Source organism: Chiloscyllium plagiosum, unplaced genomic scaffold (assembly GCF_037043375.1).
Source record: "Chiloscyllium plagiosum isolate Xiang-an unplaced genomic scaffold, Cpla_swu_hap1 HiC_scaffold_9, whole genome shotgun sequence".
NCBI lineage: Eukaryota > Metazoa > Chordata > Chondrichthyes > Orectolobiformes > Hemiscylliidae > Chiloscyllium > Chiloscyllium plagiosum.
In genome coordinates, this window is record NW_028270147.1 from 73910661 (window position 1) to 73922827 (window position 12167).

The 12167-nt window shown below is 40.5% G+C and overlaps 1 protein-coding gene across 2 annotated transcripts in view; it reads right to left on the reverse strand.

Moving 5' to 3' along the window:
- Positions 1 to 12167, reverse strand: part of camsap2a (calmodulin regulated spectrin-associated protein family, member 2a) — a 178227-nt gene that overhangs the window by 50888 nt on the left and 115172 nt on the right. For both annotated transcript variants that reach the window (XM_043699732.2, XM_043699731.2), the window contains exons 3-4: positions 9043 to 9204; positions 6526 to 6609 (exon numbers count right to left, since the gene is read on the reverse strand). In XM_043699732.2, coding sequence (XP_043555667.1) covers positions 6526 to 6609; positions 9043 to 9204 — 246 coding nt within the window. The remainder of the gene's footprint in view (positions 1 to 6525; positions 6610 to 9042; positions 9205 to 12167) is intronic.

Sequence of the window (12167 nt, forward strand, 5' to 3'; positions counted from 1 at the left end):
GTAACCGATCATAAGGACAAGAATCAACAATTCGAACATTGCTTCACTATAAATTAATCCTGAAGAAGGGCTCATGCCCGAAACGTCGATTCTCCTGCTCCTTGGATGCTGCCTGACCTGCTGCGCTCTTCCAGCAACACATTTTCAGTTCTGATCTCCAGCATCTGCAGTCCTCACTTTCTCCTATATTATAAATATGTACTTAATTTAAATTTTCTTCACAATATCAATTACCTTAAAACCTACCGCATACATGAGAACGATATTCTATAAGCAACATTCTTTGATAATATAACCTTTAACTGTTGTTCAAATGCTTTAAACATAATCTGGAGACAAATAATACACCTCTCCCATACAGAAGAGGGAAAATATATATCTGAGGACCAACTCTTCATTGAATTTATTAATTGAAACATTGCCAGTCAGCAGTTCAGGCTGTGAGGTGAGAGAGTGTGGAATATTGAAGAATATGGAAAACATTTCTTACAGTTCCTTAAGAAGCCAGTGAAATATGTGAATACAAACCAGATGTGACTACCCAAGGTATTAAGAAAATAGAATTTTCAGTTTTTCTCTACAGTTACACTATTTTCTCGAAATGTTCGTGATACATGTAATAAAGCAGAATCAATGTACAGTTTTGGCTGTTCACTTACTATCCCCATAAGCCTTCTCAAGGCAGCTGTTTATCAAAACCATCAGCTAACAGTGAAGGAAAATAAACTGCATCAAGAGCATCTATGTTGGCCTGTTCAGTAGTAACAGAATGACTATGACTGTAGCCAAATTTCAGCAGCCACAACTCTCTCTTGTGGTTATGAAAAGACATACATCAAAGGAGATAAGACAGATTTCAGCAATGCAAAAACATTGTAAATTCAAAACTGACAGTGAGTGCGATTAACAACATTGCTTCACATGACCTGTCACCACTTTCCAAAAATATTTAAGAACGTACACTACTTGAATGATAGGAGACTCTGACAGATTTGTCAACTACTTACTGATCCCAGTTGTGGGAAATTTATTGATGAATCTTAACCAATGAAAAATATTTCCAGCATTAGCCTTAATTGTGAAGATATCCAATTATCATCAGGCAGAGAAATTACCCGGAAATTGCTGGCTTCTTTCTTCAATACCTTTACAGGATTCAGGTCTGGTCTAAAACTTTGAAGACATGCAAGAAATTCAAGATTTCACTTTAAGTCACAGAATACTTTAAAACTACCAGCTGCTTTGCTTCTCCTTTCAAATATAATCTGTCTGATTCCACAATCTTCTTTGATTTGTGCAGCAAGTTATGTCATTGTACATTCTATAAAATTAGCCATGCCAAGCTACTGAAAAACTCATTCCTGGCAAGTACCAACTAGAAAGAGCATTGTGGCAAATTCTGTTTGACAGAATACCAACTGGAGCAAATTAACCACAAACAGTTGTGCACTATTTGATTTTAAATTGTTCACACTTTGGGAAGATACCTACAGAAAATGCATGGAGTAAGCAGAGAGTACAGTAAGCAATCCTGTGCCAGTATCATAGATGACCTATCCATTCTGTCAGTACGTGTGATATCAGCCAAAACAGTTACAAGTAGTTAAAACTACTTGAAATGATAACTCATGTAGTTTCCAGGAATAAGCAGAAATCAAACAGTGTGAAACAACTCCTATATTTGTTACCTATCTTGGGAAATTATTAGGCTTCTTGACTGAGACAATTAATCATTGCTGTTGGTAAAATTTAATGCGTTATCACAACTGTTCATCATATATGACCAAGGAATAATTGTATTTTTAGAAATCTAACACATTGACTGAATTTAGACATCTGTGAAGGAATTAAAACATATTTTGCTCCAAAAGGTGAACAGGGAAACGTCCTTTTGCAATCAAAGTAGTGGCTACCCTGGATTATTCTACACTTGCATACATGAAATTGACAACTGAACAAAGATCAAAGAACAGTATAGCACAGAAACAGGCCCTTGACCCACCAAGCCGGCACCCAACACATGATGCCTTTCTAAACTAAAATCCTTTTGCTCTCGATGCTGTCCATATCACTCTACTCTCTGCTTATTCATTTATCTGTTAAGTTGTCTCTTAAATATCGCTTTTGTAATGGCATCCGCCACCACCTCTGGCAGCACATTCCAGGTACTCTCTATCCATTAAATAAAACATGCCTCTCATATCTCCTTTAAACTTAGCCCCTTTTCCATTAAACATATGTCCCTAGTAATTGACATTTCTACCCTGGTAAAAAGACTCCGACTATCCATTCTATCCACCCTCCCATCATTTTGAAAACTTCTATAAAGTCACAGCTCTTCATTTGACGGTCAAGTGAAAACAGACCAATTTGTCTAATCTCTCCTCATGCCATACAGACAATTCCTCTTCTCCCTCTAGCAGTGATTTCTTTGGATGAACTCACCACATTAGGGTGGTTATCAAGTTGCAGGCGGGTTCATCAGCTAAGGTTTTAATGCGACATTTCATCGATCATGACGATTGCTTTCATTAAGTCCATCGTTGCAAGGGCTTTTAGTCATGGCAATCATGGCTGTTTTCAGATAGGTCTCAAAGCTCAGAGGAAAATTTCTCTCCACTACAAGGCAGAAACCTGCCCATTCCTCAAATTTGGTCCTTATTCTTTCTCAAGGTGTTGTCTCGAAAACCCCTTTTGTCCTTACTGTCATTGTAGAAAGAATGAATTTGGATGTCAGGTGCACAAATGTAGAAAGAAAATATTTGTGTTTTGGCTCCATATCATTAGATGTTTACTACTTCACGTATTAAAACAAAGTTGTATGCCAATAGAAAGTGCATAACAGCAAGTGCGGGCATCTCTGATAAGTTTTATAGATGTCTCACAGCCCGACATGAAACGGCAACTCATTACTCATCGACCACAACCATAACCTTTTGCAGGATTTTGAACCTTTGACAAGTAGAGTGAGCAAAGTATCTAGGGATGGGATTTTCCCACTTTCAGTTCAGGTCTTTTATCAAGACAGATACATGGCATCCAGTCGGTCACAGCTTGGAGCCACTTCGCTCAGATGATCTTCTGCTCTTCATCGAACTAATTATGCAACTGAGCTCTTGGACGCTTTGCTTGCGGGATCGTATGGTTGGAGAGGTGCAAGTGCTCACCACGGCTGGGATCTTTGGCCATTCATTCCACTGGAGCCGTATTTAAAGCTCAGCTTCACAGTACTTCAGAAGCTTCAATCCAAGAACCGCACCTCACAACTTAGTGCACAAAAATATCATGGAGGATACAGCATAGAGGAAAGATGAGCTTGCTTCCTGCTTTGTGGACCAGGACCTGAAGGTCTTGGTAGATTAGGGGGTGAAGGTGGCAATCATGCAGTCATACAGCACGGAAACAGACCCTTTGGTCCAAACAATCCATGCTGAACGTAATCCCTAACATTAACTAGTCCCATCTGCCTGATCCTGGCCCATATCCCGCAAACCATTTCTATTCATGCACTTATCCAAATATCTTTTAAATGATGCAATTGTACCCACATCCACCACTTCCTCAGGAAGTTCATTCCATGCGATACCTCCTCCATATAAAACATTTGCCCAGTGTTTTTTAAATCTTACTCTTCTCAGCTTTAAAATGTGCCCCCTAGTCACATCGTTGGGAAAAGACAACTAACATTAACTCTATCTATAACACTCATGATTTTATAAAAATCTGTGAGGTCCTTCTTCTGTCACACTACTACAGCAAGTCAAGCTGGCCCAATGCTGTCTCCCAGGAGAAACTGGAGGACCAACAGTGCAGAAAGGAAGTGAATAACTGTCTGTTCTCCCAAAGGTTAGGTGCTACCATTTTCTCTCTGCTATCTCACACATGTCAAGCCACCAATTGACTCCACTAGATACACGTCTCACCGAGGCTCATGGAGCATAACTATTGCATGCAAGTCCATTCAACAGCTGACCCACCTCAACCTTCCAAACTACTAACCCTTTCTGCTCTCTTTACTTGCTACCTCTCATTCTCACTTCACCAGGTCCTCACCAACATCCATCACACTCAATTCCTCTCTTTGCCTCATAGCAGGAAACACTGGTGCAATCCCTGGACTTTTGTCTTTCAGCATCCTGAATGATCTACCTCTAATTCTTGGACTGGTTGCACTGACCATGGCCAAATTCCTGGACGACAAGGACACAGATAGAATTAGAATTAGAATCCCTATAGTGTGGAAACAGGCCATTCGGCCCTGCAAGTCCACACTCACTCTCCAAAGAGTAACCCACCAGATCCATTCCCCTACCCTGTTATCCTATATTTATCCCTGACCAACACATCGCTGAACAATATGGGCAATTTAGCATGGCCAGTTCAGCTAACTTGCACATCTTTGGACTGTGAGAGGAAACCTGAGCACCTGAAGGAAACCCAGACACAGGGAGAAAACGCAAACGCCACACGGACAGTCACCCAAGGTTGGAATTTAATCTGGGCCCCTTGGCGCTGTGAGGTAACAGAGCTAACCACTGAGCCACCATGCCACCCCATGACTCTGGTGGGACCAAGCCCCTTGACTAAATGTGGCATCACTACCTAACCGACCATAATTCCCCACCACCCACCCTTTGACTTTTGCACAAAGCCATCTGAATGCAGCACATACAACGTGTTTGCCATATATACTGCTGGGGACAAGCTGCAGGTGTGATGCTGCCATAGCATTGTGCTACACATGCTCACTCTTGATTTTTTCACTAAGACAAGCTGCATGACTTTCCCTAAAACGAAATATGAGCCAGAGGCAGACAGTTTGTTACTGAGACTGAAGATCGTGTATGTTATGAAAGTAAACTGAAAGCCATGAATTGCATCTTTTGCAGATGCATGAGATACATGTGGTTCCTGCACAAGGCAACCTGACAGCAGCATGTAAGTCATAGATATCCCCGAGTTTCAAATAAAACATTAAAAAGTTGAAGTGGTACATGAGCTGAGGGCACGTTGTTTTAAATATGCAGTTTGATGACAGCTGAGACAAGTATTTGGCAGATTCGCACACTGAATTGCATTTGGTAATTTGCATAGTGTGGGAAGGAGAGGGACATATAAAGAGGAGCAATTGGGACTTGAAAGAGATGCAAGTGCACAGAATTATGGTAGCTGCTGCTCAATGCTGAGATTTTGACCTTGCTGTTTAAGGCTGGGGGACGATCACAAAAAGCTTTTCTTGACATCAAGATTCTGATTTTTTCTTTCACTCCATATTTTCCTGCTCAACATTGGAGCCCCCCAGGGGTGTGTACTCAGCCCCCTACTGTACTCACTGTTTACCCATGACTGCGTTGCCAAGTACCAGACTAATGCTATTTCCAAGTTCGTTGATGACACCACCATAGTTGGTCAAATCTCAGATGGTGACGAAACAGATTACAGACGGGAGGTGGCAGACCTGGAAAAATAGTGCACTGAGAACAACCTAGTTCTCAATGCCGGCAAAACCAAGGAACTCATTATTGACTTTTGGTGGGATGTTATTCATGACCCCCATCACATTAACAGCACGGAGGTGGAACGAGTAGAGAGTGTCAAGCTCCTGGGAGTGGTCATCCACAACAAGCTTTCTTGGAGTCTTCATGTGGATGCACTGGTTACAAAGGCCCAGCAATGTTTCATTCCTCAGGCAGCTGAGAAAATTTGGCATGGTGGTGAAAACCATTGCCAACTTTTATAGGTGCACCATTGAGAGCATTGTCTGAATGTATCACTACCTGGTATGACAACTGTACTATTCAAGATCGGAGATGGACAAAGGCCAACGTCCCATCTATTGAATCCATCTACCAGTCCCGCTGTCAAGGAAAGGCCGCCAGCATTCTCAAAGATCCATCCCATCCTGGCAATGTTTTCTACAACCTCTAACATCAGGGAGAAAGTACAGAAGCCTGAACATGCACCAGCCAGTTTCAAAACAGTTTCTACCCTACTGTTGTTAGAATACTGAATGGACTCTCAAACTCTCAGCACTTGCCTGTACCTGTGTTTTGTTTTTTGCCGCTGTTTACCTATTATTTAATTAGCTATGCTACTTAACTCTTGGGATCTGCCTATATTGCTCACAAGACAAAGCTTTTCACTGTGCCTCGGTACACACTACTGTAAGTTCAATTCAATTTAATTCAATTTTCTCACCCCACCAAGTCTGGAAAATTGCACCCATGTAATTTTAAGACAATGATCCCAGTTAATGTCCATTGCCTACAAACAATTAAACATAGCTAATATGTGGCACGCAAGTGTATTTTATGCAGCTCAGTATGCAGGTTCTCTCTTATGGTTCTACATACTTCCTGCAAACATTTATAATGACTTTAAAGTGAAAGATAAATTTTCAAACTTCACCAGTCAAGGACCACATAGAAAGAATTCGGTTGAAAGCTGGGGTTTTCTTGGCACTTGGATATTACAGTTATCCTTAAGTCGTCAAAGATAATTAAGAAAATTTCAACCAGCTCCTACCCTTTGACTTCCAGGTGTTTCTGCCCCTTGTGGTCGCCTTTGCTTCTGCTCCTGACTGACTATTTCCTTCAAATGTTCATTTACCTGAATCAATTACAAAACAAAGATTTAAGATTGTTATTAAATGCAAGTATCATTTGCTCTGCTTATTTTAAAACTCAGACCAATTACATTATTGATCAATGGTTTAATAGCTACTTAAAATATCACAGCTGGAAATGAAACGTTGTGTGAAAGTTTCAACATATACTAATAGTTCTTATTGCATTTTGTACATTACATAATCTGGCTGACAGAGATTTATACCTTTAATTCATCAACATTTCTGGGCAAATACCAAAAGTAATATTTCAGTAAGGAGAGACGGTGAGACAGAGATGGATGGAGAGGATAACCATTAATTTTCATACATTATCAAAGTAGTTGTAGTTATTCAAATACAGAACATCCTTTTGTTTTTGGAATGTTTTGGTGAGTGGACAACACAAAGGTTTATGTAGCCTTCTTAAAATGGCTGTGTTACTGCAGAAACACTTTAGACCTAAAGCAAATGTTCCCGGAAATACACCAAATACCACATTTCTATCTGAATTCTAGTTTCAATTACAGACATGGTGTTGCAAGGTTTCTTTTGGCCTGGAGTCAAATATACCCAAAGTGAAACAACACTGCCATCCTTTCGCTGCAATCTCTTCAGATGGTGAAAAGGGGATAGCTGTGAGCTGGTCAAATTATTGATAGTACATCATAATCGAATGAGCTCTGGAATCAGTGGATAAACAGCAATGCTGGAGCTACCCCCCTCTTTATAGAAAGAAATAACATGGCATTGAAGAGAGACAGTGACATGTTAAGAATCTTTTGGGCATTTATGAAATGATGTGGCTATTGCATAACAGCACAATTCACATCATAATAGAGCTGCGTCAGAGAACTGACTACAATACAAGTTAAAATCTCAAACGATTGGTACATTTTCTAAGAATGATCAAATGTCATTACAGGGCATGTCAACAACAAATCATTCTGCAATGTTTCTCAGGATATTTGACTGCAAGGAGTTGGAATGCTGAATGTATCATTACAGACATATTTAAATATTGTATTCTTTTGGACATGGAACCCTGTTGGAAGCAGCCTGGAAAAGTTAAAAAGAAATGCTTTTCTCTAATCTTGCCCACAAAATAATAAACTGCCATTTGGAAGTAAAAAAAAAGTGTGACATTTAAGAAAAAGGACTTTCTTTGCCAAAGCCATCCACTTTCAATGCTTTGGGAAAATTCACAAGAATATCACTGTAATGGGAACAACATTTTGTAATATTTTATGCATGAGAAGAAAATGCTGATTGATTGCCAAGTGGAATCTAATTAGAAGAAACGTTTCCATGGAGACCGCTTTGTTTAAATTTAAAACAGACAGGATGAGTCTGCTTCGTCAAGACATTGCCCTGAGGAATGAACCAGTGATTAGTTGCTGCCCATTTTGTTCAGTTGAAACAGGTGCGTGTTCTGTAAAGAACTAGACGATGTGTATTTACATATTCAGCACTCCATACACACAAAGGAGCCATGCTCAACTGACAAGGGTAAATTAGTTGTCAGCATAATTCTTAGCACACTCAGGATTACTTAGTGAATGTTCCACAAGAGAACAACATCAGAATGTTGTTTCCCTTTACATTGGCATTTTTGTGAATTATTTTAATCTGTTAAAGACAAAAAGCTTTGACCAAATGTAGTTATTTTCAGCAATATGTCAGTAGTAAATATTGAAAACTGCACAAATTGCTCAAGGTTGTGATGGTCTTTCAATGAGCTTGTTAGCTTTAACACAACAGTGGAACATGCAAAGTTCGCATGTTGCTCGACATTCATTTGTACGGTGTATTTAACAAACTTTTCACTTTTGTGTTCAAGTTATTTACATCTCAGTAACAACTGGAACATACTAAGGGGTTGGAGTGAGCAGAAAGCATTCAGCTGGAGGGAAAGGGAAAGGATAGGTGACAAATGAAGAGAGTTGGGAGAAGAGCGTGGAAATGTGATGAGGGTGTGTGCATGAGTTGAGAGTCAGAGCTGGACTCATCTTTGAAGGTTCTACTGCTGAAATGATTGAATGTATATCTCCAGGTTTACACATGAAAAACTGTCACTTGTCTGAATTACACTGCAAAAGCACCGGAACCATACATCAGCATTATTTCTTCACTTTTGAAGGAATGGTGAATGGGAGAAAAAGTTGAATGACAAAATTCGAGAAAGAAATGCCAAGAGGCGCTGATTAGCTCAGTTGGCTGGATAGCTGGTTTGTGATGCAGAGTGACATCAACAGTGTGGAATCAATTCCCACAATGATTGAGGTTACCATGAAGAACTCCCCTGCTCAACCTCTGCCCTCACCACAAGTCACTGAGCTCTAATGATCTGGTAAGACTCTGGCAACTTTACCTTTAGATTATCACAGACTCCCCTCAAACCACACTTGTTTCAGTTCACTGGATTGGAGATACTCTACCTTATTTATCCAGCATACAATGGCATCTTCAATGTCATATGGTAGCTCTGTGGCTGGGAAGAAGTTTGTGAACTGCTGGACACATGAGACCACTTTCCCGATACTGATCATTTCCACAGTGTAGGCCATCATCAGGGTGTCAATCATAGCCAGGTGGGCAGTCTGCGAACAGAAAAGATTGAGAGTATTCTTCAGTCAATGTCACAGCTCAATGGAAGGCTTAGACTTGGAAATTTTGGCATGTACATTTTTAAGGACCTTACTGTTACAACAGTAACAGCCCACATTTCAAATGGGCAGGTCTGAGAAACCACAGCGTTTGGGCCTTAGACATCACTGCAATTTGAACAAGCCTGTGCCCGAAACGTCGAATCTCCTGTTCCCTGGATGCTGCCTGACCTGCTGTGCTGTTCCAGCAATAAAGTTTCAACTTTGATCTCCAGCATCTGCAGACCTCACTTTCTCCTGCAATTTGAACAGCACTGCACTAGACATAGAACATGTTAGGCCCCAATTTGCATACACGTTATTGGGATGAATCATAGGAGACTTAAGAAGGAATAGAGGAGTCTCAGATTCCAAGATCAGGGTTCACTGGGGATCAGGTGGAAAGATCACAGACATTGGAACTAATGTTTATGGTTCTGGAATGTTGTCAGAGATACCAGAACCAGGAAGGAGGAGATTACAATAAGTACTTATTTGCTTTTACACATTACACTAGCAATGGCTGCCTCAAGAGGAAGTAACGTTGCTGTCAAAATCTTAAATTGATAGGATGCTGCTTTTTGCATTTGCAAATGTTCTAATACCCAATGAAGATATACTTTGAGGGTACCTCTTCCTTGCCCTTCACCAAAATGTGGTAGGACTGTGTGCATGCACATCAGATACCATTTTGGTCTTCAAACTGCAGCTTCAGTGCTACTGGTCCAAATGTCACATCCAGGGAGTGTATGAAAGCTGAAACATCAGAAGGTTAACCATTTCTCCATAGTCATATTTTAAAGTTTCTGGTGCAAAACTTGGCCTAATTTTAGGAATGCCTTTACAAATTTTTCTAAGAATATAACTTATGACATCTCAAATTCTAAATGTCATACAGACTTAAAATTTATTTCCTGCTGGTTTTAATACTGACAGATTGCTAGCAATGATGCTAAGTCAATGTATTTGAGCAACTTGCTTTCCAATCAGGTCAAATAAAATTTAATCAAAACCTCTAATGTTCCAGTCTCCGCGGATACCAAATCTCTCAAAGAGAGATGAATTTCATCTAATGGAAATGAACTGAAAGACAAGTTTCCACTTTTCAAGACTTGTAACAAATAAACCACAATCAACATATTTTTATTAATAGGCAACTAGTAGATCAAACCAAAAAAAAATTATGCAATGGCAATGCAACCAAAATTTATCTTGCAAAACACTAACTTTATACCATCATCCAACAAGTATTAACATAGGGATCAATCACAAAGTCATTTTCAGGTTTCCAGCATGCCAGGTCAAAACCTGCCCAGATCTTTGACAATCTTTCCAATCTACCTAAGGTTTTGGATCTGATTATCACCAGAAAAACCATACTTCAGCAACTCTTATTCCTTTCTTCTTTTGAACAGAAAATGAAACCTTAAAAGCAACCTGCTCGTTCTTTAACAAACCAGTTTTCCCGGTTTGATGGCAGGGATCATTCCCCTGACAATTAGCAGCATCCTTTTCTGTTCTGTGAAATACTCAATGGCATTAAACAAGTGCTCAACTGATATATCAATTGTTTCCATTGGAGTATTTCACCAATCCCCATGGCTATCTCAAGTTACATGGGTACTTCGGATTTCCAGTGATTACAATTATACATTTCATTCCAGAAATCATTGTAGTACTTTTGCTATATGTACATGTAAGTAGTCCTGTTGAGTAGTTTCACCAGCTTGACATCTCACATTTCAGAATGCCTGGTGCTTCGCCTAACACACCCTCTTACACTCTTCATTGAGCCAATGTTGCTCACTGGTTTGATCGCAATGGTACAGTGGGGGATATGATGGGACATGAAGTTGCAGATTATGGTTGGGTCTAATCCTGATGGCCTATGTTTCCTTCACTGCATGGCCCCCAAGGTCCACTTGCAGCTGTGACTTCCACACTCCAGCACATTGATCAAGACCTCCAAACAGATGCATGGCTGCGGGAACTTTATTGATGGCCCACAATGACTCATGGATACCCAGTCTCAAATTGTACCAAATTGGTCCAGTTTAGCATGATGGACGTACTGCACCACACAATGGAGGGTATCTTTAATGTAAACTTGGGATTTGGTCTCCAGATGAACTGTGTGGTGGTCATTCCCACCAACACACCAATGGAAAGGTGCACCGGCATCAGATTAGTGAGGATGAGGCCAAGTATGTTTTCCCTATTGTTGGTTTCTTCACCACCTGCTGCAGACCCAGTCTAGCAGCCATGTCCTTAAGAAACCTGCCAGCTTGGTAGATAGTACTGCCACTACGCCAGTCCTGGCGGTGGACATTGAAATCCACCAGTTAGAGTCCATTTTGCATCTTCACTACCTTCCGTGCTTCTTTCAAGTGGTGTTCGACATAGAAAAGAACTGGTTCAGAATTGGGAAGGGGGATTGTAAATGGAAATCAGCCTGTTGTTCTCTTGTCCAAGTTTGACTTGAGACCACAAGACTTCATGGGGTCCAGAGTCAACATCAAGGTCTCCCAAGGTAACTCTCTGCAGACTATATCCTAATGTGCCTCCAGCTCTACTGGGTTCTGCCAGTGGGACAGGGATGGTGTTGTCTTGGATATTGTGTATCAGACATGTTTCCATGAGTGTGACCATGCCAATTGACACATCTGTCTGACACCTCTACTAATTTTCACACTTACAGGAGCTTCCATATGTTACTAAGGAGGACAGTGCAGGGTTGACAGGGCTGAGTTTGCCATTGTTATTTCCAGTGCCTAGGTTGACACCAGGTGGTCCATCTGATTTCATTCCATTTTGAGACTTAGTGCTTTGATACAGATGAGTGACTTACTGGCCTTTTCAGGGGACAGTTAAGTGTCAACACACATCATTGCTGTGTAAAACAACCAATCCTTACTTAA